This window comes from Sus scrofa, chromosome 14, assembly GCF_000003025.6.
Source record: "Sus scrofa isolate TJ Tabasco breed Duroc chromosome 14, Sscrofa11.1, whole genome shotgun sequence".
NCBI lineage: Eukaryota > Metazoa > Chordata > Mammalia > Artiodactyla > Suidae > Sus > Sus scrofa.
The window spans coordinates 59,367,242-59,394,797 of record NC_010456.5 but is presented as its reverse complement, the minus strand read 5'-3'; the positions used below and the strand labels follow the sequence as shown (position 1 = coordinate 59,394,797).

The following is a 27,556-nucleotide window of genomic DNA, read 5'->3' as shown; positions in this document are numbered from 1 at the left end:
TCTGTGACCCATGCCACAGCTTGCGGCAACACTGGATCCTTAACCACCGAACAAGGCCAAGGATCAAACCTGCATCCTCATGCATGCTATGTCAGGTTTTTAACCCACTGAGCCACAACGGGAACTCCAGAAAACCTTGTAGAAATCCACACTTTTATTGAAAAAATGTATGCACCAAGCCATTCTAGAAAAGCTGCCTTCATAATCACAATGGATTAGTTATGGTCACACAGTGGCTATACAGCCAGAGCCCACCACTGGCTCCTGAGTTTTTAACACAGCCAAGAACAGGAGGAGGAAAAGTATCCAATTTATGAAAGCATGATATAGATGAGTAAGACACAAAGAAAATAGACAAATGGGCTTCCGTTAAAAGATTTTCGGAGTTCCCATTGTGGCTCAGTGGTAACAAACCCAACTAGCATCCATAGGCTGTGGGTTCGATCCCTGGCCCCACTCTGTGGTTAAGGACCCAGCATTGCAACGAGCTGTGGTGTAGGTTGCGGACTCAGCTCAGATCTGGCATTGCTGTGGTTGTGACATAAGCCAGCAGCTACAACTCCCAATTCAACCTCAACCCAGGAACTTCCATATGCCACAGGTGCAGCCCTAAAAAGACACACACACAAAAGATTTTCTAGCAGAGTGTTTGAGACCCTTTGAACTAAACTGGGAGGAAAACATAGTCAAAGAAGGGGTAATTTTTATTTTTATTTTTTTATTTTAAATTTTTTGTCTTTTTGCCTTTTTCTAGGGCCGCTCCTGTGGCATATGGAGGTTCCCAGGCTAGGGGTCTAATCAGAGAGATAGCCGCCAGCCTACGCCACAGCTATAGCAACTTGGGATCCAAGCCGCGTCTGCGACCTACACCACAGCTCAAGGCAACGTCAGATCCTTAACCCACTGAGCAAGGCCAGGGATCGAACCTGCAACCTCATCGTTCCTAGTCGGATTCGTTAACTATTGTGCCATGATGGGAACTCCAAAGAAGGGGCAATTTTTAGATATTTACAACAAAACAAGGCAAACAATCAGAAAATTTGGAGATTTTTAAAAATTGCAATCTTATATGAAGAAACTGAAGCTTAGCATGGTTCAGGGATATGCTTACAGTTCCATAAGCATATTGTGACAGAGTGGCACTAAAAACCTTGGTCTCCATTCCTAGTCTAATTGGGGATACCCTGACTCATCATCACTTGTCAAGAAAAAAGATAAATACAAATACAGTTAGGAATAGAAAACAGGAGACTTTTACTTTCTTTCTGTTGGCCCCGCCCGTGGGTAAGTCCCCAGGCCAGTGATGGAACCTGGGCCATAGCACCAGCAACTCCAGATCCTTAACCCCCAGAGGCACCAGGGAGCTCCAGAGTTTTAAATAAATAGGGAACTCAGATGACTAGAACCCGATTAAATATTAGCCCTTTGTCTCCAGGGAAGAAGATGTAGAAGAAAATGAGTTTTTTTTTTTTTTATTATTCTTTCCTGAACAGAATTGCTCTGATTCTGAAGACTCATGTTGTATCTTTCTAATATCGAACGCATCTAAGCATAAGTTTACTTATGAAGTTGGGGGTTCACTTAAGGGACAGTTAGCAACCTGAGACTCAATTAAAATGTTCTCTAACTCCTGACGAACCAGCAGAAGAAAAGCATTGCAAAAACAAGAATCTCAGTACCCAAATCAGGACTGTATTTATTCATTCCTGTATTTATATATACTACTTTGTACCAGGCAATATTTGAGGGCCATGGTAATTTTTTCTTTCTTTCTTTTTTTGTCTTTTTGCTATTTCTTTGGGCCGCTCCCGCGGCATATGGAGGTTCCCAGGCTAGGGGTCGAATCGGAGCTGTAGCCACCGGCCTATGCCAGAGCCATAGCAACGCGGGATCCGAGCCGCGTCTGCAACCTACACCTCAGCTCACGGCAACGCCGGATCCTTAACCCACTGAGCAAGGGCAGGGACCGAACCCGCAACCTCATGGTTCCTAGTCGGATTCGTTAACCACTGCGCCACGACGGGAACTCCGGGCCATGGTAATTATTAACTCATTTAATTCTCAGAATAACCCTAGCAGTTGCCTCTGAGAGCCCACTGGGAAATGTACCCTGGGCATTCTGATAGGGGTAGCACAACATGTTTGCTTGGCATATTCAGGGATGCTGTCCAGCCGTGACAGAGATCAGTGGCTCGGGAGGAGGAACGTAAGGGTGCCTAGAAATCTGTGCTGGTTTCCTGTGGCTGCTGCAACAATGACCACAAGCTTGCGGCTTAAAATAACAAACTTATTCTTTCACAATTCTGGAGGCAGGAAGTCCAGAGTCATTGTCATTGTCTTTTTGTTGTTGCTGTTGTTTTTCCTTTTTTTTTTTTTTTTTTTTTTTTCTTTTTGGCTGTCCTGCAGCATATGGAATTCCTGGGTCAGGGATCAGATCAGAGCCACCGTTGTAACCTACACCACAGGTGTGGTAATGCCAGATCCTTAACCCACTGTGCTGGACTGGGCATCAAACCTGCATCCTGGTGCTGCAGAGATGCTGCCAATTCCATTGCACCATAGTGGGGACTCCTGGTTTGGGGGTTTTATTTTGGCCACATCTTAAGTATGCGGATGTTCCTGGGGCCAGGGATGGAACCTGAGCCACAGCAGTGACAACGTCAGATCCTTAGCCACTGGGCCACCAGGGGACTCCTTCACTGTCTTAAACATTTGTGACACCATTTAGGACCCACTTGGATAATTCAGGACAATCAGGTCATCTCCAGATCCTTAATTACATGTGCAAAGACCTTTTTTCCCCCAACAGGGTCACATTTACAAGTTCCAGAGATTATGTCTTTGACCCAGATACCTTTGGGAGGCCATTTCCCGCCTACAACAAAATTATCTGGCTGACAGCAGCCCCACACCCAACACACACAGACATACACAAACTCCCAGATTTGAGCAGGCCTCATTATGGAGCCCAACCCTTTATCTGCATCTTCATCAGAGTCACGGGGAGCAGATTTCAGGGCACTGCCAGGAGCTCTAAGCATTGGCTGAGTGGACTCCATGCAACTCTGGATCCCCTTGCGACAAGAAGGCCACTCTGACTCCTCCCCATCTTTTCCGGGAGTCACCTTGCTTGAACACACTTGTCAGGAAACACCCAGGAAAACACCTGCTCTAGAGCTGAGCATTCACCGTGGATCTGATGGCCTTAGTCTGAATTCAAGGTCAGTCTCCCTCATGTTCTGCAGGCAGAGAGAATTATTTGACTTCCTCACAGCAGGTGCTTCTTGTGCTGATGTCACACCTGGCTTCATCTCATCTTTCCAGCCCTGGAATTCTCTCTGCGCTGATTTCTAAACACTCTTTTTAAAAAAATTTTTTTTTTTTTTTTTTGGCTGTGCCCGCTGCATATTAAATTTCCCAGGCCAGGGATTAAACCTGTGCCATAGCAGCAGCCCAAGCCACAGCAGTGACAATGCCAGATCCTTAACCCACTACACCACAAGAGAACTCATAAACCTACTTTTTTTCTTTTTTTTTTTAGGACCATAAGTGCAACATATGGAAGTTCCCAGTCTAGGGTCAAATCAGAGCTGCAGCTGCCAGCCTATGCCACAGCCACACCAACACCAAATCCGACCTGAGTCTGTGACCTGCACCACAGCTCACAGCAACACTGGATCCTTAACCCACCGAGCAAGGCCAGGGATCGAACACACATCCTCATGGATACTACTCGGGTTCTTTTCCACTGAACCACAGTGAGAACTCCCTAAACCTACTTTTTAAAAAATGCATTTTGTGTTGTGTAAATCTTTATAAAGCAACCTTAAATAGCTTTTGAAACAAATGTGGTATAGAAATCATATTGATCTATTTAAAACAGATAAACCTGTGACCAGGCACTTGCCTGGACTAGAGTGGGTTTTCTGCACTGGGGCCATGTTTCTGCTCTTCCTTCCGCAGCCCAGGTCTTATGCCGGGCTCCTTCTAATCTGAGGTTCCAATTGGAAGGGCTTTATTGGGGTGCCTGAGCTGGTATGAGTTATCGATCAAGAAGAAAGCTATATTTGATGTGTCTGATAGAAGCTTGTCGAGAAGTCACATGGTGTAAGACCACAGGGAGATGGGTCGAACTTGTCTTCCCTAGTATTTCTGCCAAGAAGGCAGCTGCAGGTCAGCCAGAGAGGACCGGTGCCCAGCAGGGAGTGTGGCTGGCCTTGGCTAGCTGGGATCACACAGTGACTGCTGGTGGAGTCTGGTGAGGGATCAAGCACCCATCACATCCCATGGGGAATCCTGAGCCCCCACGCCCAGGGACACACCAGCCTGTGCCTTCAACCTCAGTGCCCCATGGCTTTCCTACGCTGGTGCTGGACTTTGGAATTTCAGAGTTATCCTCTCTCCAGCATAACGGATGCTCTAGAGCCCATCTTAAGAGGTCTCCCCTCTCGCCCGTCCTCTCTGAGCTTGTCTGGCATCTTGCTACCCTGGGGCCAGGAGGAAGAGAAGGAAGGGCAAGCTGCTCTGGTCCCCAAGTCCCAGAGAAGAGCAGAGCTAAGTCCTAACTTTTCTTCTCCTATATGATGCCCTTCTAAGGAAACTGGGAAGTCCTCTCAGGGCCTATGGTGACTGATTTTAATCATGTCTAATCTCACGCAAGTCCTCCCCTGACCTAAATCATCCTTCCCAGTGACAGTGGTGTCTGTGTTCATGGGGCCCTAATGGTCACTGCCTCTCATTAGCACTTCGGTCTTGGTGATGGAATGGGAAGCAAGGAGAGGGGGGTCTTTGAGCTTCTGCCTAAGGTTGCAATGCAGAATTCTCCTGTTGCCACTGCTCTGTTCTCTCCCACAGGCACCTGCCTCTCTCAGGCTATCTCTTCCTACCTATTATTGCTTCATGCTTTTGTATTGTTAGTATTGCTTTGTACATGTCTTTAATAAGGATGTTGCTCAACAACATTCTGTAGATGCTAAGCTTGCTTCTGTGAGTTCTCCAGGGAGTCAGGAGAACCGGGTTGTGAGCTGGGAATCTAGGGACCTGTCCTGTTAACTGGTGGCCAAGGCGGGAGGTGGAAAACCATGCACTCTTATCACAGTCAGTCAAAACAAAAGCAGCAGGCAGGCTGTGGACACTTTGTCCAAAGCCCACCACGAGGTGATTGAAAATGCAGGCTCCCGTTGCATTTTCATCCTTGACCCTGACCCAGCAGGTGTCAGCCACTATTCAGGTGTGACCTCCAGATGTGACCGTCCAGCCTCCATGGAGTACGGGCTCAGAAACATCCCTCTGGACAGGACATACAACCTTCCATGAAGACAAGAAGCCTGGACAAGCTTGCGTTTTCACAATCACTAAGTGTTCTTTGAGCAGAGAGAGGAGATTCAACTGCCAACCAGCCTGCAGTGATCTTGGTGGCTGTGGCCTTCCCATCACCCATACACTTGGTATGTTTATCATCACAGGCTCTGAAATAAGTCCTGTGTGTGTAGAAGTCAGACCACAATCCAGCAGAAAGCACTACCCAACAAACCAGTAAATAATAAATCACCGTGATGAGGGCAAAAGGGGCTGCGGCAGATAATCTCCTTAGAGTTCATGTTACCCCAGCAACTGTTTGTGCCTTAAACATAAAACATAGCCTGCATCTGAAAACTCCAGCTCTGCTGTCTTTCAGCCGTGTCCTTAGGCATATCACTTAACTTGGGTTTAAGTTACAGAAAAGAAAATATTTTATGAAGCACACAGAACTGCCCAGAAGTTTAGGTGTTTTTTGTTTTTTTGTCTTTTTAAGGCCGCACCTGTGGCATATGGAAGTTCCTAGGCTAGGGATCTAATCAGAGCTACAACTGCCAGCCTACAATCACAGCCACAGCAACTCGGGATCCTTAACCCAGTGAGCAAGGCCAGGGATCAAACCCGTGTCTTCATGGATACTGGTCGAGTTTGTTAACCGCTGAGCCACAATGGGAACTCCCATGCCCTGAAAAGTTTTTGGAGACTGTTTTGGTTTTTTGGAGCAGAGAAAGTTTATTGCAGAGCCAAACAAGAACAGGTGGCTTGTGCTCAAAAACCCCAAACTCCCCAATGCTATGGGGGAAGAAGTTTTTATAGGCAAAATGTGGGGTGGCTGCAGGGTTGTTGCTTTCTTCTGATTGGTTGGTGGTGAGGTCATAGGGCGGTGCTCCAGGAATCTTGAGCTCAGCAGGAAGTTGCCATCCTCCACCTGGGTGGGGACCTTAGTTCTGCGGAAGAACTCAAAGGTATTGTTATATATATTCCTGGAGAGGAACCAGGACTCTGCCCCAAGGCTGCACTATTGTTTCTTGACTGTTTCAGACCTTCTTCAAGAACTTATTGAACCAAAGCCAGCTATTATCCTGCATCCCAAGTAGCTGTTAAGTCTTCTCGGACTCAGGGGCTCACGAAACACCCCCCCCCACACACACACACTGTCATACTTGACATGGTGTGCTGGGCTCTCTGTGGAAAGAGGCTCTTCATGTTACTCATCCACATTCTTAGTGCCTGGACCAAAGTAATCCAGAGAAATGCTAAATAAATGTTAATTGAGTGAAAGACATCGCCCTGGGTTACAGAGAAATGAAAGGAGTCAGGTGGGTTAGCCATGAATTCCACTAGGATGTGAGAGGAAATGTATCATTTGTGAATTGCAGACTTAAATTATTGGCAATTTTGGGTTCACTGCACACACGCCTTGGAAAACTAAAGATGCTTTTCTTTAACTACTATGTAGGACATTGCCTTACTAACGTGTTCACAATTCCTTCAGCTTTCATCAGGTAATGCTGGATTGTCTTATCATCTGTTTCTCTGTTGGCGACTGGTCCAGAGTGGGTAAGGAGTTCCCTTGTGGCACAGTGGGTTAAGGATCCGGCATTGTTACTGCAGTGGCTCAGGTTCAGTCCCTGGCTTGGGAACTTACACATGCTGCTAGCACAGGCAGGGACATATAAAAAGAGTGAACAAGATAGACCCACTCTGAACGTACAGATAATGATTTATGCCAGGTAGCAAAAAAAGACACCAGCTGAATCTGTTTTCTAACCATCTGTGGAACTTTTATAAGAAGGGTATATTATAAAACATTGGCTCTGATTCGACCCCTAGCTTGGAAACTTCCATATGCCTCAGGTGCAGCCTTGAAAAAAAGGGGAAAAAGGGAAATTTAATATTTCTTGCCAAGCTGTATTTACAGGAGTAACACTCTATCTGAAGTAAAAGATAGTTTGAGTGATTTTTATATATTGCGGAGTAAACGGAGTAAAAATCCTGGTGGGAGTTCCCACTGTGGTGCGGTGGGTTAATGATCTGGCTTGTCTCTGTGGTGGCACTGGTTTGATCCCGGGCCCAGCACAGTGGGTTAAGGATCCTGTGTTGCCACAGCTATTGCAGCTCTGGCTCAGATTCTATCCCTGGCCCAGGAACTTCCATATGCTGTGGGTGCAGCTGAAAAGGGAAAAAACTAATAAACAAACAATACAGTGGCTTATATGTATACACCACTTTGCTACAGGGTGAGACTGTGTTACTGACTGTGCCTTGCTTACCTCGATTCATTCTACTCTTTTTTGGGGGTGCCCAGACCATACAAAAGTTCCCAGGTGAGGCAACAGCAGTGATAACGCCGCGTCCTAAACCACCAGGCCACCAGGGAGCTCCTCTACTTCTAACTCTTGACAGCTAGCCCCGCACTGATAGAGTGCCCAGAAACTCGCAGGCACCAGGAATGTCTATGGTTCCAGAAGAATCCAGAGGCAGGGAACTCAGGCATTCTCCATTAGCGGGCTGCCCGAGCTGGAACCAGCCCTGCAATTTTCACTGTCAGGACCAGGGCTCCTGACCCTGGTCTGGGGCTTGCTGCTCTAAGCACCTTGGTCCTTCTCAGAGCAGCAGCGTTGCCCCTGGGATGACATACAGCTGACGTCAGGAGGGCCATGGGAGCATCTTGCCAAGTGCAAGGCTGAGGGGGTAGGGGTGGGTGGGTGAGGTTCCGCATTACGTTTTTGGTGGCATATCACTTGGGGGATATCTAGAACCCTACAGAAGCCCAGGTCCCACTCCTAATTACATCAGAATGAGGCTGGCAGGTCTTGAGCCAGGCTCAATATTGTTCCCGTTGTTGCTCAGGGGTAACAAACCAGACCAGTATCCATGAGGAAGCGGATTCGATCCCTGGCCTCCTGGCCTCGCTCGGTGGGTTAACGATCTGCTGTTGCCTCAAGCTGGGGTGCAGGTCACAGATGTGGCTCCGATCCTGTGTTGCTGTGGCCGTGGTGTAGGCTGGCAGCTGCAGCTCCAATTCTACAGCCCAGGAACTCCCATATGCCACAGGTGCAGCCCTAAAATGAAAAAATAAAAATAAATAATAAAAGCTCCCCTGGTGATTCTATCGTGGTCAGAGTTAAAAAGAGCTGATCTCAGGTTCAACTCATTGTTAACCTCAAAGGAAGAGGTTGCAGGAGATAACCAGACCTCACCGAGTTTTATCATTTTCAGTTTTCTAGTGCCCGCCACTTGTGTTACATGCTGAAGGCAATTCACTGCCCTCATTTTAATGACTGCTTCCAATCTGGGAAATGAGCGGGAATGCTCTTCCTTCTGTGCACCTCACCTCAGTTCCTGACACTGGGCTGTGTACATGGTAAATTTATTTCCTTCTCTGACCCCAAAGAGGTGCTAAAAGCAGAAGAAGGAAGAGCAATGGGTCCAGAATATTTCATGACTGAGCAGTGCTGAGACCTACCTGTATGTGGTGATCTCCTGATCACTCCAACTCCAAAACCTCCAAGAATAAGCCACCAGAGCAAAAAAGCTTCTTTCCAAATCTTAACGTCAAGAAAACAACTTGTAACTTTTTTTTTTGTCTTCTGTCTTTTTAGGGCTGCACTTGTGGTATATGGAGGTTCCCAGGCCAGGGGTCTAATCAGAGGTACAGCTGCCGGTCTACACCACAGCCACAGCAACACAGGATCCGAGCCAGGTCTTCGAGCTACACCCCAGCTCATGGCAATGCCGGATCCTTAACCCACTGAGCGAGGCCAAGGTTCGAACCCGAAACCTCATGGTTCCTAGTCGGATTCGTTTCTGGTGCTCCACAATGGGAACTCCAACCTGTAACTTTCTTTCAGGAGTTGACTGGATTCAATGCATTATAAAAGTTGATGCCCTTTTTTTTTGTGGCCAAACCCGAGGCATGTGGCAGTTCCCAGGCCAGGGTTCGAACCCACATGACATCAGTGACAAGGCCAGATCCTTAACCCACTGAGCCACCAGGGAAGTCTAAAAGTTGATGATTCTTAAATCAGAACAAAATAATACACAACCACAAGCAGAATATATCTTTTATCCTCATTTTTAACCTACAAAGTGTAAAACGTTCATAAAAGACTTTAATAAATATAGTAAGGCTTAAGGTGACCACTGTTTTGAGTGGAAGAGTTTGCTTTCTAACAGCTAGTGTACATTCGCAATCTTTAAACAAAAACATTCACCACCTTACAGTGAAGGATACAAAACATTAACTTGCCCCAGTTTTTCTCCGTACTCTCTTCCTTCCTCCTCCACCTGATGGAGGAAGGATGATACAGATTCTTTTGACAGGTTAGGAGATGCAGTCCTCTCGATGGGTGTGACCTAAAATGTTCACTATTTCAGTACAAAGCTTGTACTGAGTCACCCGGACAATGAGTAACGCAGCGTACAAAGAAACAAGGCTCAACCAAGAGGCTTCCAAGCTCAGGAGACAGCAAGAAAGGCTGCAGAACGTACCGAGGAAGGGAGCAGGGGAGTATCAGCTCTAATACACTGCAAACTGGAGGCGACCCAATCTGGAAGAAAGTTACTGCTACACGCAAGTTGTCTCATTTTGCACAAAACATCCTTGAGGGTTTTCTTCAGGGACCATTCAGGTGATGCTTTTAGGGGTAAACCCCTGGCTGTGTGCCGCGGGCCAGGACGTGAGGTTACTGAGCGCCTCTAGATCACCTAAGCAGAAACTGGCTGCCCAGCGTCCACGCAGATCCCACCTGCAGACTGAACTGGCAGCGCTGGTCCACAGGCCGGGGCTGCCCACGGCTGAGGAGCAGCACACGCCCCTCCTGGGTCCTCTAGAGGGACCCCAGAACCCAGTCTCTGCTGGGGATTGGGGACACGGGCCGAGGCAAGTCCCTCGGGGGGCCTCGCTCCCTGCTGTCTTGGAGGTGGTCCTGCTCCTGGAAATACTCCTCCTCCTCCTCGAAGAAGCCATTCTCCAGAGCATAAGTGCCATCCGGGCTGCACGCTGCCTGGCACGCTCCCTTGTACTCCTGGATGGACTCGTAGAGGCTGTACAGCTGGCAGAGCAAGGACATGTCCAGCTGTCGGAGGCCGACCTTGAGGGAGGGGGCAGGGAGGTACAAAAACCGAGAAGTCAGTGCTGGAGTTGCATTTCAGTGGTACCCTCAGCCGGCAATCTGCTTGTGGCAGCACGTTCCTCCCACGCCACCAGCGACACAGCATCCCTCGAGTGCTCCGGGTTCCCGGTTTGAGGGTAAACCTTCATGACGTGACGCCCACACCTCAGACATGACTCAGAGCGTCTAGGGAGGTTCACATCTGCCAGGCAGCGGGCCCCAGCCTGCAGGATGTCCTGAGCCCTCTGGCACACCCTGCAGAGTAACAGCACTGCACGTTCTGGAAACCCCAGCTGGCTCCAGTTTGGATGCCAAGATACAAGAGCGTCGTTTCCTCTTGCCATGATCAGATTCAGATAAAACCCACATGTGCTGCCTTGCCAGGCTGGTCATTCTCCACGCCCTGGGGCAACAGGGTCCCCTTGCCAGGCCCCCGCAGCTCACCGGTCAGGGCCACACACTGCCCCCTGGGAGACCCACCCTCTTGCCCGCTCAGTCACCAGGACACATATGGTCAGACTCCCTTTCCTCCTGAGATGGGTGTGGGATAGCTTGCCCCTCAGAGTGAGCAACTGAATATGCTATGGAGACACAGGTCCTTGACAGATTCTCCAGGGAACTATTTTCACAGGAGGTAACAGAACAAAGAACATTGAAAAGTCACAGATTGGTTTATCCGAGGTCCTCCCTTCCCTGGGGCCCCTTCCAAGAAAAAGAGCACAGTCAGGGAGTTCCCTGATAATGCAGTAGGTTAAAGACTTGGCCTTGTCACTGCTGTGGCTTGGGTTCCATCCCTGGTCCGGGAACTTGTGTATGCACAAGTGCACCCCTCCCCCTCTCCCAAATAAGGAGCACAGTCAGGAAAGGAAAGGCATCACTTCCATCAATCCCAAAGAAAGAAGGGTTAATCCATTTAGAAATGAAGCCTAGACCAGCATGTCTACACTTTGCTGAGCCTGAGAACCACTTGGGGATCTTGTTAAGCCAGCAGATTCTGACTCAGCAGGCCTGGGGCCACTGATGACAGGGACGCTGAGAAAGGCTGCTGGGTGGCAGACCTCACTGAGTGGCAAGGGGAAAAGCTACGCAAGATGTCACTGTGCAAGTTATTTATCATCTCTATGCCCTGGGTGATGACAAAATGGGGTAATTGCTCCGATGGGGAGAATTCAATGAATTATCAACCGTTTTCTTTCTTCCTTCTTTTCTTTCTGGCTGCACCCATGGCATATGGAAGTTTCCAGGCTAGAGGCAGAATCAGAGCTGCAGCTGCTGGCCTATGCGACAGCCACAGCAACACCAGATCCAAGCCACATCTGTGACCTACACCACAGCTGTGGCAATGCCAGATCTTTAATGCAGAGAGTGAGGCCAGGAATCAAACCCACATCCTCATGGATACTAGTTGGCTTCTTAACCCACTGAGCCACAACAGGAACTCCTCAATCATTTTAATAAATAGGAATCAAATACCCTCTGTGAACCAAGCACTAGGCAAAGAACACTCAAGACGCAGGGCAATGAGCACCTAGGAAAGTGCAGAGCATGTCAGGGGACTCGGTCCTTAAAATTACCCAGAGGTGAGATTTTCCAAACAAGATAAGCCAGGGTCCAGTAAGAAAGGTCCACCTGGTAACAAGACTGAGTGTTAGGTTCCAGGTCTCTCTTCACACCATCGACCACGTTAAAGCACCCTCAAAGCTGACTCTCTCCAACCTGGCATGTTAACTCAGACACTCTAGGATGATTTCCGAATGCAGAGGCAGGTCCTGTTGCTGCTGGAGATTCCCCATTACCCTAGAACTCCTTCTGAACTACAGCTTCCTGAAAATGCTGCTCCTAGGAAAGACTGGGCCACAAGCAGGGGGCATGGCCTCCAGGCCCAGATCTGCCCCTTCAATGGCTTTGTGCAGGCCCCTGCCCTCATTGTGCCTAGAAATAGGCGAGTCAGACCAGGTAAGCTGGAAACCAGGTGTGCGCTGCTCAGGAACACAGCACTGCCCCGCATAGGCCTGTTGCACAGGCCAACCTATGCAAAGCATTGGGAAGAACAAATTAGTCCCCAAATAGGGATTTAAACACACACACAGGCCCCTCCCCGCCTCTCAGGACCTCCTTCCTCAGGCACTACCTTCAACTTCCTTCTCTGCTCACCAGCAAATCTCCAGACCGCGCTAGGAAGACTTGAACTCTGTCCTACCTACAACGCAGCTTCCCAGCCAGACACCTCTCCCTCAGCTGTGCTTGTTTCCACATTTTCACTTGGATCTTCTAGAGGACGATGAAAAGCCCTAGGCAGCCCCCCCACAACCTGGTCTGAATCTCTTCTCTCCTGCGCCTCACGCACTGATCAGCGTGCATGGAGTCCCTCGGGCCCGTGTCGCCCCAGCTGTCTCGCTGCATGGGTCAAGGCCTCCTCTCTCGCCTGGCCCAGCACCAGCTTCTCGCCCACTCTTGAGACTTCGATGGGCACAGCCACCAGGGTTGCTCGCTGTCCCTCGTCTTCTCTGCCGTCTCTCGGCATTCATCATTCTCTGCCTCGTGCTAGACACACACGCAGTCCTTCTCCGAACGCAGGGACCCACCCCCTCTCCGGATCCCTCCGCAAGCAGCGAAGGACCCTGCACAGGAAACACTCAGATCCTGGTCGGCAATGGGTCAGCGCCTTGCCGCAGAAACGTACGATGCGCTTCAGAGGTCCCCTGCTGCGGAAGTGGCCTGGCCCTGGGAGGGGGTGCTGGGACCTGCAGGCCCCAGGCTCCACCCCACAGGCAGCCCGTGGGCCCAGAGCACTCAGAGGTGCCCCTGAGAAAAGCTGCCGACCACGTGGTTCCCGACAGGTCATCACCTCTTGCCTGGCAGGAGTGCTCATTACAGAGTCGGCCGCCTGCCCAGGAGGCAGGCTCTCAACAAGGGAGGTTTGAGGGTCTGGGGGCCTGGGAAGGGGAGAGAAGGACGAGCCAAGAGAATGAAACTGCAGGGATTTTAGGACTTGACTGGATCACCTATAAACAAAAACGTCTCATCCTTCCAGAGAAAAAACTGGGGGGACACACCATGACCCTCACCACTGTCCCCATTCTACAAGCAGGAGAAGCCTGCACTTTAGGGATATGTCCCCACATGTCCCTAGAAGACAGATCTCCTGATTCACAGCTGCATTCAGAAAAGACAGCTCTTTTTTTGAAAGCACAGTTGAAAAATACAGAAAGGCTCATTTAAGAAAAATATAGGAGTTTCTGTTGTGGCTTGGCGGGTTAAGAACTTGACCACTATCCATGAGGATGTGGGTTCGATCCCTGGCCTTGCTCAGTGGGTTAAGGATCCATGAACTGTGGTGTGGGTCACAGATGCGCTCAGATCCTGTGTTGTTGTGTATGTGGCACAGGCCGGCAGCTACAGCTCTGATTGCACCCCTAGCCTGGGAACCTCCATACGCCACAGGTGCCGCCCTTAACAAAAATAAAGTGCAGAATTCTAAGGCCCTGTGATTTGTCACCCCTTATTCTAGACCTCCAAGACGACTGAGAACAATTCACTTGTTTCCACCACTTTAAACTGCTAGCATGATTCCTTCCTCTCTCTGCTCAGGCTTCCTGCTTCCTTCCTGAACTTTCCCCACAAACAGAGCTCCCTGCTCCACCTGCTCCACACACAGGTGGCTCACCAAGCCCCTGCATCTCCAACAATGGAGCCCGGCAAACCTAAACCACCCTCCAAAGTGTTTCAAAAAAAATTCACAATAGGTTAGCCTCAGGAATACACCCCAGACAGGGCGGTGGTTCCCAGCTGGGCTTCAGGTGGTTCCCAGCTGGGCTTCAGGTCACCGAGTTTCTGACTACCTCAGAGGGGTGCTGCTGGGGAGGAAATTCTTCTGACTTCTAGATTACAATAGAAACATTACCATCAGGATACAAGGCTCAGAAGACAAAAGAACACTTTACTGGGAAATTTTGCTGTAATTTACTGAATACAAAGCATCAAGAAAAATTGCTGGATTTAGCAGTAAAAAAAAAAAAAAAAAAATCACATTTAAGAAAAATAGCCTGTTTCATTTAAGAAACGAAAAACAAAAGTTGGAGCAATTCATGTGAGATTAAGAGACACAGAAGCAACTTCTTGCCAAAATACAGCAATGAGTAGAAAACAAAACAAACATACAGACAAATGGTCTTATTTGTACCCAGCTCCATACAGGAGCCTGGGCAGGGTCTGTGGGTGGAGCTGGGAGGGAGCAGGTCTAGGGCTGGCAAGGGTCGTCTTAGTCCCAGTAGTCATACTGCAGGTCACTCTGAATGAACCCCTCCCTCCCTCACCAGTATACTATCTCCCATCACTGCAACTCCTCCCACCTAAGATGAAAAACACCCACCTCTGAGTTTGCTGGTGGTGCAGCAGGTTAAGGATCTGATTAGGTCACTCCTGTGGCTCAGGTTCAATTTCTGGCCCAGGGAACTTCCTCATATACTGGGCATGGTCGAAAAAGAAAAAAAGAAAGAAGAAAGGAAGGAAAGGAGGGAGGGGGGAAGGAAGGGAGGGAGGGGGAAAGAAAGAAAAATACCCCATCTCACATGAGGTGGGGGGGAATATATGGATCCGATGTTAAGCTATTGAATCAGGAAATATACATATTACAGTCAACCCCAAATATAGGAACGAGATGCAGGAAAAAAAAAATCTGTCATATGGGAGTTCCCGTCATGGCGCAGTGGTTAACGAATCCGACTAGGAACCATGAGGTTGCGGGTTCAGTCCTGCCTTGCTCAGTGGTTAACGATCGGCGTTGCGTGAGCTGTGGTGTAGGTGCAGACACGGCTCGGATCCGCGTTGCTGTGGCTCTGGGTAGGCTGGTGGCTACAGCTCGATTCAACCCTAGCTGGAACTCATATGCCGGGAACGGCCCAAGAAATAGCAACAACAGCAACAAAAGAAAAAAAAAAAATCTGTCATATGAAAGTTTAGATCAAAACATAATGGATGACAGAAACTTGACTTAAAAAATTGTTATAGGAGTCCCTTGGTGGCCTAGTGGTTAAAGGATCCAGCTGTCACTCGGGTTACTGCTTTGGCATGGGTTCAGTCCCTTGCCTGGAACCTTCCACATGCCAAAGGTGAGGTGCAAAAAAAAAAAAAAAAAAAAAAAAAATTTATATTATAGGTCATACAATAAAAACCAGCCAGTCATTTAAAAGAAGGAAGAGGTCTCTAAGTACTAGAGTAGGACACTGAGCAATGCACAATGTTAGGCATAAAAGTTCAAGGTACAGAATAGTGTGTTTAGGGCGATTTCACTCTGCACATATGTGCACATTGACGTGCAAGGTTTTTTTTTTTTTTTTTTTTTTTTAATGGCCACACCCACGGCATACGGAAGTTCCTAGGGATTGAATCTGAGCCACAGCTACAGCAACGCTGGATCCTTAAACCTGCTGCACCAGGCGGGGATGGAACCCATACCTCTGCAGAGACCCAAACCTCTGCAGCCACATGTGCCACAGTAGGAACTCTGCAAGCTCTTGACTGAAAAAGGAAACGTCTGCTAGCAGAATTTACTTCTGCAAAGTTGAAAGGGATATTTACATCCTGTCATACTACTTAATTTTTTTTCCCCAGCAATCATGTTACTCTTAAAACTCTGCCTGACTTTTAACTAGCTAACCAGTTCATTTCCAGAGACTGACTGTGAAGAAGACAATCTCAGCTGTACACAGACAGGTCATCCTCATCCTTTTCTGAGGCTGTAGGTGTTGTTTCTGTTATGATGAGAAAACTGAGGCACTGAGGAGGAAGGCCTTTGACTCAGAGCAGAGAGGAAGTCGAAATCGGTCAGAGGGCTCCAGCGCCTTGACCATCAGCCTGCACATCAGCCAGTGCAGACAACACTGGAAGATGCCACGATGCCAGCTGCAGTGTAGCAAGCTGTTGAGATCATAGGTGACTTTTATTTGGGGCTTTCCTGAATTTTCCAGATTTTCTATTATGACTACATATTAACTCATGAGGCGAGAGCTTTTCAAGTTATCTTTTTATTTTTTAGGTTTGTTTCTAGTTGGTTGGTTGGTTTTGGCCATGCCCATGGCATATGCAGGTTCTCAGGCCAGGGATCGGACCTGTGCCATAGCAGTGACCCGAGCCACTGCAGTGACAGTGCTGGGTCCTTTATCTGCTGAGCCACCTTTTTAAAATGTAATGAATGAATAAGCATATAGGACGAATGGCTTGTGAATGTACCATAGACAAGTCTTGGTAAATGCCTTCAATTGAATCAGGGTGTCTAGCATGCATCCGCAGGAACAGAATGTAATAAAGCAAGCTGTGACCTAAGGGATTCTAACCTGATTTCTGAATAAAGGATGTGCTGACAGGAGGATGCAGACCTGCATACCATTTCAAAAAAGAGAATCAGAGAGAAAGGCTTCATCAGTGTGGATCTAGCGGAGAAAGGGTGGTTAACTCAGCTGCTGGAGCTGGACACGTGCCCCTGCAGGACCCTGGGCTCCCAGTGAGCTGGGTGGGACCCAGGCTCACGAACCCAGCTTCCCACCCATCACACGGCTCCTCCACTGGTTGGAATCGCAGTGGTGCTACTCATCTCCTGGTCAGCCTCATCTGCTGCTAACGTGTAGCCCCACCAAGCTGACAGTGATTCAGACAGGAAACAGACCAGGGTGCATGACTGCGCCCAGGATTAAGCCAGACTCTCAGCCCCGCCCACTCCTACATGCTCCCACAAATCCCCCAGCTAGGAAAGGCTGTTAGTTGACTGTTCTGCTTTCAACTGACAGTATCCATAGTGATGGATGGACCCTATTCTGCAACTCAGCAGTTCCCATGAGGACAATCTTGTTTATCTAAACTAATGGTGCTACCAAGTAAGCCCATTTCCTCCCATTCTGTCCTAGGCAGAGATGAAGAAAAGTGATTGACCCTTCTAAGAAATGCCTTTACACATTCCTTTACTTTTTTCCCTGACTACCAAAATGAAACAGTCTAACTGTATTAAGAATTCAATGGTGGAATTCCCATCATGGCTCAGCGGAAATGAACCCCACTAGGAGCCGTGAGGTTGTGGGTTCAATCCCTGGCCTGGCTCAGTGGGTTAAAGATCAGGCGTTGCCATGAGCCATGGTGTAGGTTGCAGACGCGGCTCAGATTCTGCATTGCTGTGGCTATGCCTGTGGCTGGCAGCTGTAGCTCTGATTGGACCCCTAGCCTGGGAACCTCCATGTGCCAAAAGTGGGGCCCTAAAAAGAAAACAAAATAATAAAAAGTAAAAAATAAATTCAATGTCTCACAATTATACAAAACAGCCTTCCCTAATTTCATGTTCTAAAGCAGCAATCTAAAACAAACAAACAAACAAAAAACCCCAAAGGAGTTCCCATCATGTCTCAGTGGTTAACGATTCCAACGAGGAACCATGAGGTTGCAGGTTTGATCCCAGGCCTTGCTCAGTGGGTTAAGGATCCAGCATTGCTGTGAGCTGTGGTGTAGGCTGCAGATGCAGCTTGGATCCCAAGTTGCTGTGGCTCTAGCATAGGCCAGTAGCTCTGATTAGACCCCTAGCCTGGGAACCTCCATATGCCACGGGAGCGGCCCTAGAAAAGACAAAAAGACAAAAATAAATAAAGCAAGCAGCAATCTTCAAATGTCTTGGTTGCAGGACCCTTTTATACTCCTAAAATTACAGAGGGTCCCAGAGAGCTCTTGTTTATGTGGTTATACCTATCAATAGTCAGTCACCTTGTTAGAAATTAAACTGAGACACTCTAATATATGAATCTATTCACAAATACTACCTGTTAGCATAAATAACATGTTAACATAAATAACATTTTTATCAAGGACATTTTGTAAATCTTTTCTGTGTCTGGCTTATCTGCTCCTACACTTGACCCTTTGTAATCTGCTTTTTTGGTTGAAGTCAACCTGGCCTTACACAGATAACGCAATTGGGAAAAAGAGGAGTATTTTACCAGTAATTGTGGTGATTCTTCTCTGACACTAACCTTAAGCTGGCTGCAGTGTGGAATTTGAAAACCATGCCAAGGAGCTTTCACACTGGTTATATCAAAACCCATCAGGCTTGCACTCTGAATGGCTCTGAAACCCACCAGATTTCCTTAGGTACTATTTGAAAAATCACATTTGTCCATATGACCGCCACATAATTATGGACCCTCAAAGGATCTGGGGACCCCTAGATGTCCTCAGACCATACTTTAAGAACCACTCTTCTAAAGATATCCACTTCTAGCTGTTTTAGCATGTGCCCCTCAAGACACTATGTGTATCCAATTTGTTTTTCAGCTACCTTACCACATACACAAATGTATATACATACTGGGTTGTTTTCTTTTTGTTTTGGTTTGGTTTTTTTGGTTTTTTGTCTTTTTAGGAGGTTAGCATATGGAGGTTCCCAGGCTAGGGGTCCAATCAGAACTGTAGCTGCTGGCCTACGCCACAGCCACAGCAATGTAGGATCTGAGCCGCGTCTGGGACCCACACCACAGCTCATGGCAATGCCGGATCCTTAACCTCCTTAACCCACTGAGTAAGGCCAGGGATTGAACCTATGTCCTCATGGATACCAGTGGGTTCATTTTCGCCGAGCCACAACGGGAACTCCTACAGTCACTCTTAACAGACAAATGCCTGTAACGAAAAGGTGGAGGAAAAGCAGAAGCGCTGTGCTGTTCGAGACACTTGAGTGAGGAATTTCTGATTGCTACAGGAAGGCACAGGAATAGAAAAAAGTTTACAGTGGTGTGAAAAAATATCTTTCAATCTTTTACATCCTCAAATCGTACAACTATTACGTATAATCTCTGAGACAACCTCTGAAATGAATGAAACCAGACCAGTGATGCCACAGACACAGGTGTGCTTTCACGTGCACACACTATTGTACAGCCTTTGTTTTTGCTTTTATTGGATGGATTCTGGGATGGAGACAAGTATCGTACAGGGTAATTAGGACCTAAAAGCTTTAAGAACTAGTGTAGACAGCCATATTTTTGATCAACGGAGTCTAAGAATAGCAACCTACGCCTGTCTTCCTTTTCTGCTGCCGCTGTTTTGCATTAAGTGGATTTACAGCCAGCAGATATAGCTGTGCAAGGCTCCCTTGGGGTCACATAGGCTCTGCACCTGTACCCACATTTATGACAGAGCAAACTTCTTCTAAGGGCATAGTCAAGACCCATAAAAACATGAGGGAAAAAGAATTATACTGCTATAGCCAAAAAGATCCTTTACAGCATTTGATTCTCATTTTCCCAACAGGGGACCTATAGTCTAACATAGTTAAGTGGCTTCCTAAATTATATTACATAATTTAATAATACAATTCATGCTCTTGATGCCTGGTTCATGAGCTTCCCAAAGAAGTTGTTAAAAATGCAGACCTGTCCCATCATGGCACAGCAGAAACAATTCCAACTAGGAACCATGAAGTTTCGGATTTGATCCCTGGCCTCGCTCAGTGGGTTAAGAATCCAGCATTGCCGTGATCTGTGGTGTAAGTCGCAGATGAGCCTACGTTGCTGTGGCTCTGGCGCAGGCCAGTGGCTGCAGCTCTGATTGGACCCCTGGCCTGGGAGCCTCCATATGCTGCAGGTGCGGCCCTAGAAAAGACAAAAACAAACCAACAAAACCCCCCAAAACAAAAACAAAAACAGAGTCTGGAGTTCCCGTCGTGGCACAGCGAAAACGATTCTGACCAAGAACCATGAGGTTGCAGGTTCGATTCCTGGCCTCACTCAGTGGGTTAAGGATCTGGCATTGCCATGAGCTATGGTGTAGGTTGCAGACATGGCTTGGATCCCACATTGCTGTGGCTGTGGTGTAGGCTGGAAAGCTGTAGCTCCAATTCGACCCTTAGCCTGGGAACCTCCATACGCTGTGGGTGCAGCTCTAAAAAAAACACCAAAAAACAAAAACCAAACAGAGTCTACCTTCTCCCAGATTCTGTAGGTGCAAGAAAGGGCCTAGGAATGTGCATTTTGGCCACACCTGCCATATGCGTAAATTCCCGGAAGTTCCCCGGCGGGGGATGGAACCAGAGCCAAAGCAGTGATAACCCCAGATCCTTAACCCACTGAGCCACCAGGGAACTCCCTAGGAATATGCATTTGAGCAAGTGGCACAGGAGATTCTGGGGAACACCACAATAAACCATGCTGGTGAGAAGACAGTGAAAACAAAATGACAGCATTAAAGGCCACTGACCATCCCATCTTCTCTGATGAAGGTCAACCAGAACGCTACACTGGGAGCCAATGCTCTTATTCCAGATGGCATTTCATAGGTCTGACTCAAGATTGGAGCTCCAACCACAAACCCATCTCCTCCCTAAGACACTGGCTTCATGTGTAGGATGAGGACTGAACGTTGCTAGGATCTGGGCTCTTCAGGTTAATGCCTGTCACCTAGGACACAGGTCACTGGACAAGCTCATTAGGCACTTAGTTGTCTCAACTGAAATGTGGGAAAGGCATTTTGTTGCCCTCAGAAATCAAACCCTTTTTCTCAGATAAATTCTTCACCCAAAGTACCGCTGCTCAGGAAATCTACAGTTCTCCTACAGAGAACAAAATAGCTGCAGGATAGTCTGAAAGTAAAAGGAAAACTGAGGCAAAGAGGTTCCGAGTGAAAGCTACTAGAACTTGCTGCTGCTGATGGTCTGAGAAGCAGAACCCAAGAATCATCAGGGTTGCAGCCCCACCATCTCTTGTCCCCACGTCTGAGGCTCTTTTTGGGTCTGGATGCTTTTGTGAGACTTGGGTATCTAAGCTTTTTTTTTTTTGTTTGCTATATAGGGCCGCACTTGGGGCATAAGGAAGTTCCCAGGCTAGGGTCTAATCGGAGCTATAACTGTCGTCTACACCACAGCCACAGCAACTTGGGATCTGAGCCACATCTGCGGCCTACACCACAGCTGACGGCAACACTGGATCCTTAACCCATGGAGTGAGGCCAGGGATCGAACCTGCCTCCTCATGGATGCTATTTGGGTTTGTTACCACTGAGCCACAAAGGGAACTCTGAATACCTAAGCTTGAGTGTGCCAGCCTCACAAGGCTGCTGGGCGAGTGCTCTTTATTTTTTTATTTTTTACTTTTGCAGCAGAGGTTACTTTGGTAAAAGATTTTTTTTTCTTTTTTTTTAAATGAATGTATTTAGAGAAGGTGGTCTCTGCAGAACCCAGAAAGCGAAGGTGGGTGCCAGTGTTCCCGCTGACCCTGACCGTCAGGCCTGTCCTTCAATGGCACGCAAGGATGTGAAACACCAGCAGAGATCTAGTAGACAAGCTAGCCTGACGGCAGACAGATAACAATCTTGCAAACTGTGGGGCCCTTGAGGGCGAGGTATTTTTATCCAGAAAGAGGCTGGTGGTAGATACCTTGTATGCTGGCTATCCAGTACCAGCCCTGCTCCATCACACCATCTTAGTAAAACACCCTCCTGTCACGGGTCACCTCTGGCTGGCCCAGGCTGGCCAGAGCCCACCACCACCCCAAGCTGGGCCCACTGGCTTCCTTCCACATTTTCAAACTGGAACGCCCTGAGGCATGGCTGAAACTGGGAGCGTGGACACCGCTGGCAGTCACATTCCAAAATGTAGGAAAAAATAAATAAAAATGCAAGGGAGGGGGAAGAAGAAAGAATACAGCGGCCTTCCTGGGTTCCCCGTGAACCCAGGTTCTAGTCTGTCTCTGCACACATCCAGCCCTACAAGGTCCTCCTTTGGCAAGAGTTGGTTCACATTGAGTCTCTATGGCTAACAAGTCTTCGGTCCTGCAAACTGACAAGTGGTCTAAACTATGGCTACAGATTGCTGTACGATGCCCGTCTCTGCCAGATGCTTAAGCTCTTTATTACCTACATGGCTCCTATGCACCTCTGTACCTGCCACAACACTTTACATCTAACAGATACCCAGTAAACTTACACTGAATATGATCTAAAAATACTTTCTGATTCCGTCGTGGCGCAGTGTCAACGAATCACTAGAACATGAGTTGCGGTCTTCCTTGCTCAGTGGGTTAACGATCGACGTTGCGTGAGTGTGGTGTAGGCTGCAGACGCGGCTCGGATCCGAGTGCGTGGCTTGGCGTAGGCGGTGGCTACAGCCGATTCAACCCTAGCTGGAACTCCATATGCGCGGAGCGGCCAAGAAAAGCAACAATAAAACAAAACAAAAAAAAAAAAAAAAAAAAAAAAATAAATAAAAAAAAAAAAAAAAAAAATACTTGATTAAAAAAAACAAAAAAACCCCAACAGTCTCAGCTTCTTGTTTTAAAGCACTTTTTCAGGTCTAAAGAGCAACAGCCATCTGTGTGACCCTCACAACTCTTCAAATGGGCCTGTAGGGGGCAGGGAAGGGAACTCGAAGCAACACAGAACTTCAGAGGGGGGGTTACGGGGACAGGAAGGGCTGAAACCTGGAGTGGAATCCAGGACTGTTAGATCAGAGCAGGGCGTCCCCAGTCAGGGACAGAGCCTCTGCCCAAACAAGCTCCCCTGGACACCAGCTGCCTCAGGTTCTGGCCCCACTGTTTGTCAATCAGGTATCTCCAGCCCAAACCCTCTCTGCCAGCCTCTAGCCCCGCATTCTGAAATGTTTAACATACTCTTCCACTGATGTAATGGCCAACCACCGTCCCCCAGAAGAAACCACTCCTTCTGACTCCTCTACTGTTGTCATGAACCCCACCTTCATGACAGATGACAGATCATCAAGGAAATTACTAGCGGTTATATGTTATATTACATTATAATATACATTGACCTGAAAAATACTTGCAATATGTGCCCCCCCACCCAAAGCAGTAAAATGCAATGCTTAAACTGGGTCTTGGAGCCAAACACATCTGGTTGCATCTGTCACCTTAGGTGAGCTACTTAAATTCTGAGTCGTATTTTCTTTTCTTTTCATGGCTGCACCTGCGGCATATGGAAGTTCCTGGGCTAGGGGTCAAATCAGAGCTGCAGTTGCCAGCCTACGCCACAGCCACAGCAACAACAGATCCAAGCCTCATCTGTGACCTGTGCCACAGCCTGCAGCAGCTCGGGATCCTTAATCCACTGAGCAAAGCCAAGGAATGGAACCCACATCCTCACAGAGACAACGTCATGTTCTTAACCTGCTGAGCCACAATGGGAACTCCTCTGAGTCATATATTTGAAAATACAGACTTTCAGTATTTATCTCGTGGGAACTTAAAAAATTAAAATGATGTAAGCAAAGCACTTACATTGTGCCTACAAGGAGATATCCCAAATATTAACAGTGATGGTATCTAGGTGCTAGGACTGTGATTTTTAATCATTTTGCTTAGCTGCATATTCTGTAAAAAAAACACTCAAGTCTTCTCTGGTTCCTTTTCATCACCGTCCCTGACTCTAATACTTAATGAGCCATTCCTGCAGATTCTGTTTCAGGGAAGCATCTCCCATTTGATTCTCCTGTCGCATTCCAGGGTCCCCACGCTGCAGGAGGCTCTTGCCTCCCCAAGCACACCTCTAGCCCTCCCAAGCCCAGCTCCCCCTATAATTCCTCAAAGCCAGCTCTCCAGCCTGACCCCTCCCTTTGCTGCTTGAGACCTCTGCAACCCACCCAGCCTGGCCCCTGTCCTCTCACAGTTGGAGTGTCCACTCCTGTGCTATTCTGAGCAGAGCATGCATCCATCCAGCTTTCCTGCTACTCTCCTGTCACCCTTTTCCCTTGTTAAGATGTCATCACCTTTGGGGACCTTCCAAGCCACTGCTGCTGGAAGCTGGCCCTCTTTTGTGCTTGCACAGGACATTTTAAAACAGGACTAATCAGGAGTCCCACTGTGGTGCAGTGGGTTAAGAATCAGACCACAGAGGGTCAGGCTGCTTTGGAGGCTTGGGTTGAATCCCAGACCTGTCCGGCATTGCCACAGGCTGCAACATAGGTCCCAGCAGAGCTCTGATTCAATCCCTGACCCAGGAACTTCCATGTGCAGTGGGCGTGGTCATAAAATTTAAAAAAATAAAAAGGGACTAATCACATCCTGCCGTCACTATGCTAGTTACATACCTTGGTATAGATTCTACCTTCAAATTAAACAGATCAACACAAACTACTGGGAAGATAATTCAAGCAGGAGCACCCAGCTCTTTGTTTTCTTTTTTCTTTTTTTTTTTTCGGGCTGCACCTGCGGCATGTGGAAGTGTCCATGCTAGGGGTTGAATTGTAGCTGTTGCAGCTGGGACCTATGCCACAGCCACAGCCACAGCCAACGTGGAATCTGAGCCGCATCTGTGAGCTGTGGCATAGGTCAAGACAACACCAGATCCTTAACCCACTGAGCGAGGCCAGGGATCAAACCCGAATCCTCATGGATACTAGTCAGGTTCCTAACCCACTGAGCTGCAACAGGAACTCCTGAACACCCAGTTCTGATCTTACAAGGCCCCTCAGTAGGAGCCTGAGTTTGAGGGGGCCACTCTGACCCCATTGCCCCAGGTTAGTAAATCTCAAAAAGCCAAAAGACCAGAGGACTTCTAGGACCTCATGACATTTCTTAAAAGGGGTTTGTCAAGGCCTGTAGCCATATTTTGTTTTTATCTCAGCTAAGTATCAGGCAGACCCAAGACTGCTGTTTATTTTCCTTGTGCTTCAAGTACAGAGGGAGCTCTGGTCCAAGGCGTAATGACAAGGCCGTGGCTATGCTTCAGTTGTACCAGGAGGGACCTGGAAAAATACTTGCGGGAAGGGCACGTTTACTCCCAAGCTACCACTTAGTAATATGCAAGACTCCAAAGCATGTTTATAAAGCAGAGAGAGCTTCACAACAGGAGTGGCCCTGAGGTTTTCCTGTTTCTGTTCCAGTCTGTAACTTACCTCAAGATGAATCTTCCTATTTCACCCCTGTATTTTTGCTGCACCTAAGATGTGTAAACACACTTGGGTGTAGATTTACCTAATTAAAATGCACCTCACCAGCTGTGCAATGACAGTGTCAATTAATGTTTATTAATAAATCAAAACGGTTGGCTTGGAATTTAAGTCATTCTATAAGAAGCTTAGACAATCTTTTCCTCAAGAAATGGAAATCACTACAGAGTGGGGAGATAACTGCTGATTAATTAAAAAAATGTTAAGACTGTTTTCCCGGATTTAATGAAGTCTAAGTTTTCAGAATAGCTACACTCCTGAAGAAATGCATAAACTGAATTTTTCTAAACCATATCTTAATGTGTTAGATGCATATTTAAAGGATTCCTATAAGAATTTCTTTAGCAAATGTATTTTTGGGGGGAAAGGAGCTTTCATATATTAGGTTTCCTTAATAAAGTATTTACCTGTGCCAGAAGAGAAGCACCTGCACAAGGTAAAAGAATGGGCAGATTCTAAAAAGACAGAGAAGGTGGCCCCACAGAGTTAGAAGGAGGAAGTTTTTCTGTTCTCTTCTGGGTGGGCCTAAGCCTGAAGAAAGATTCCGTGCTACCCACATCTCTGCCCTTGCCCTGCTTTTTGGCGTCACCCTCACTACAATGTCCCGGTCCTCAGACACCTAACATACTCCCCAAGGACTGGGAAAAACCAAGCCCCATTGTTTGGGGCCCAGACACAACCTGAAGAATCCTCACGGGTTTCACCCAGACGCGGTGGGCCCCACCTCCCCATCCTTCTCGAGGCGGCTTGGGGAATCCGAGTACCGCGCGGAGAGGGGTGAGGCAGAGCGTTCGCTTTCCCCACCATCTGCGGGCCGGAGCCAGCCCGCAGTAATCCGATTCTGCAAGCGCCGCCTTGGGCGCGGGGGAGGGGGGCGAGGGCTGTTCCAATCCGCTGTCTACACTCGGACGGACAAAAAGCTGTCCTCTTCAGGGCAGGAAAATACGATTGCACACAGCTCTTACGCCCCTCGGGCGCAGTTAAGTCCTCTTTCAGACCAGGGACATCTGCTGCACTCTGGGGAGGGTGACGAGCCGACCCCGGCCCGAGGCCAAGCGCAAGCCCCACGCCGCACCTCCCGACGCTCGGGTCTCTGAGCGGCTGGAGTCGTACTAGGGGGTCAAGTCTCTGAAAGGCTGCCTTTCGAGAGGACGACCCTCTCGGGGCGAGGGTCCAGTCGTGGCCACAGAGGGAAAGCAAAAGGGGTTAGCTGAAAGACAGTCCCTCTTTCGGCGCTAACGCCTGGGGCAAAGGAGCCTGAGACTGGCTGTGGCGCGGGCACTTCCGGCTAACTTTCCCAGTTCGGCGAGTCCGGACGGGAAGGACCCCCGCTCAGCCCGCGGACCCCCGCTTACCATCTCTTTACGCAGCAGGGCCAGCGCGGCGTCCAGGTTGGGGGGCTTGGCGGGCAGCACCGTTGCCCGCGCCCCACCGCCGCCAGCTCCACTTCGGCTCAGCTCGTCCTGGATCCGAGACTTCTGCGCGTAGAGCCGCTCCAGGTGCCGCCAGCCCCCCGACGCACCGCCCCCCGACGCCGAGTGTAGCAGCCCGCTGAGGCTCTTGGGCAGCGGGGGCAGCCCGTCCACCCGCAGTCCGCGCACGGAGCTGGCCGCCCCGGCCCCGCTCATCCCGCCCAGCCAGACCACGCGCCCGCCAGCCGCAACCGCCGCCACGCCGCCGCCGCCACCCGGGGGCCAGGCTCCTCGGCCCGCCCCGTTCCCGGCGGCGCCCCGCCCACTTCCCTGCCCCGCCTCTTCTCCCTGCCCCCTCCGCGGCCCACGCCCCTCCCTGCTTCCCCGCCCTGCGCCCTCGACCCCAGTGCGCCCCACCGCCCCGGCTCTTCTTCGGCCCCGCCCACTCTCTTCCTCACCACCCTCAGCGCGTCTGCGCCCTACCCAGCAGCCCAGTTCACCACCGACCCCTCCTCATTAGCCTCCGGTCCCCACCAGCCCCGGACCAGCCCCCACTCGGCGCCCACCTCGGCTTCCTGGCTACTTCCAACCCCGCCTCCTCGTCCCGCCCCGCCCCACCATGCGCCTATCCCCGCGCTGAGGCTCACTTTTTAGCCAGTCCTGATTCTCCCTCCCCACCTGCCCGCGCTGCTCTGGGGATCGAGGCCACCCACGCTACCCCTTTCCCGGCAAAGTGGGCTCCGAGACCAGTCCCCGGAGCTGCTCGTAATTACTGATGGGGGAGGTCATCTCAGATGCGA

General features: G+C 48.9%; 1 protein-coding gene across 1 annotated transcript; it reads right to left on the bottom strand.

Annotated features, from left to right (window-relative positions):
• FAM89A (family with sequence similarity 89 member A) lies at window positions 6,005–27,053 on the bottom strand. The gene is made up of 2 exons (XM_001924531.4): window positions 26,700–27,053; window positions 6,005–10,394 (listed from the first exon to the last, which is right to left on the bottom strand). Exons 1-2 carry the CDS (start codon window positions 26,970–26,972, stop codon window positions 10,131–10,133), a joined length of 537 nt encoding a protein of 178 aa, XP_001924566.2. The 5' UTR covers window positions 26,973–27,053; the 3' UTR covers window positions 6,005–10,130.

Excerpts from the sequence above, each read along its gene's own strand:
- FAM89A (XM_001924531.4), bottom strand. The coding sequence starts at position 26,972 with ATGAGCGGGGCCGGGGCGGCCAGCTCCGTGCGCGGACTGCGGGTGGAC. Across the intron at positions 10,395-26,699 it reads CCCTGCTGCGTAAAGAGATG|GTCGGCCTCCGACAGCTGGA; the intron begins GTAAGCGGGGGT and ends CCCTCCCTCAAG.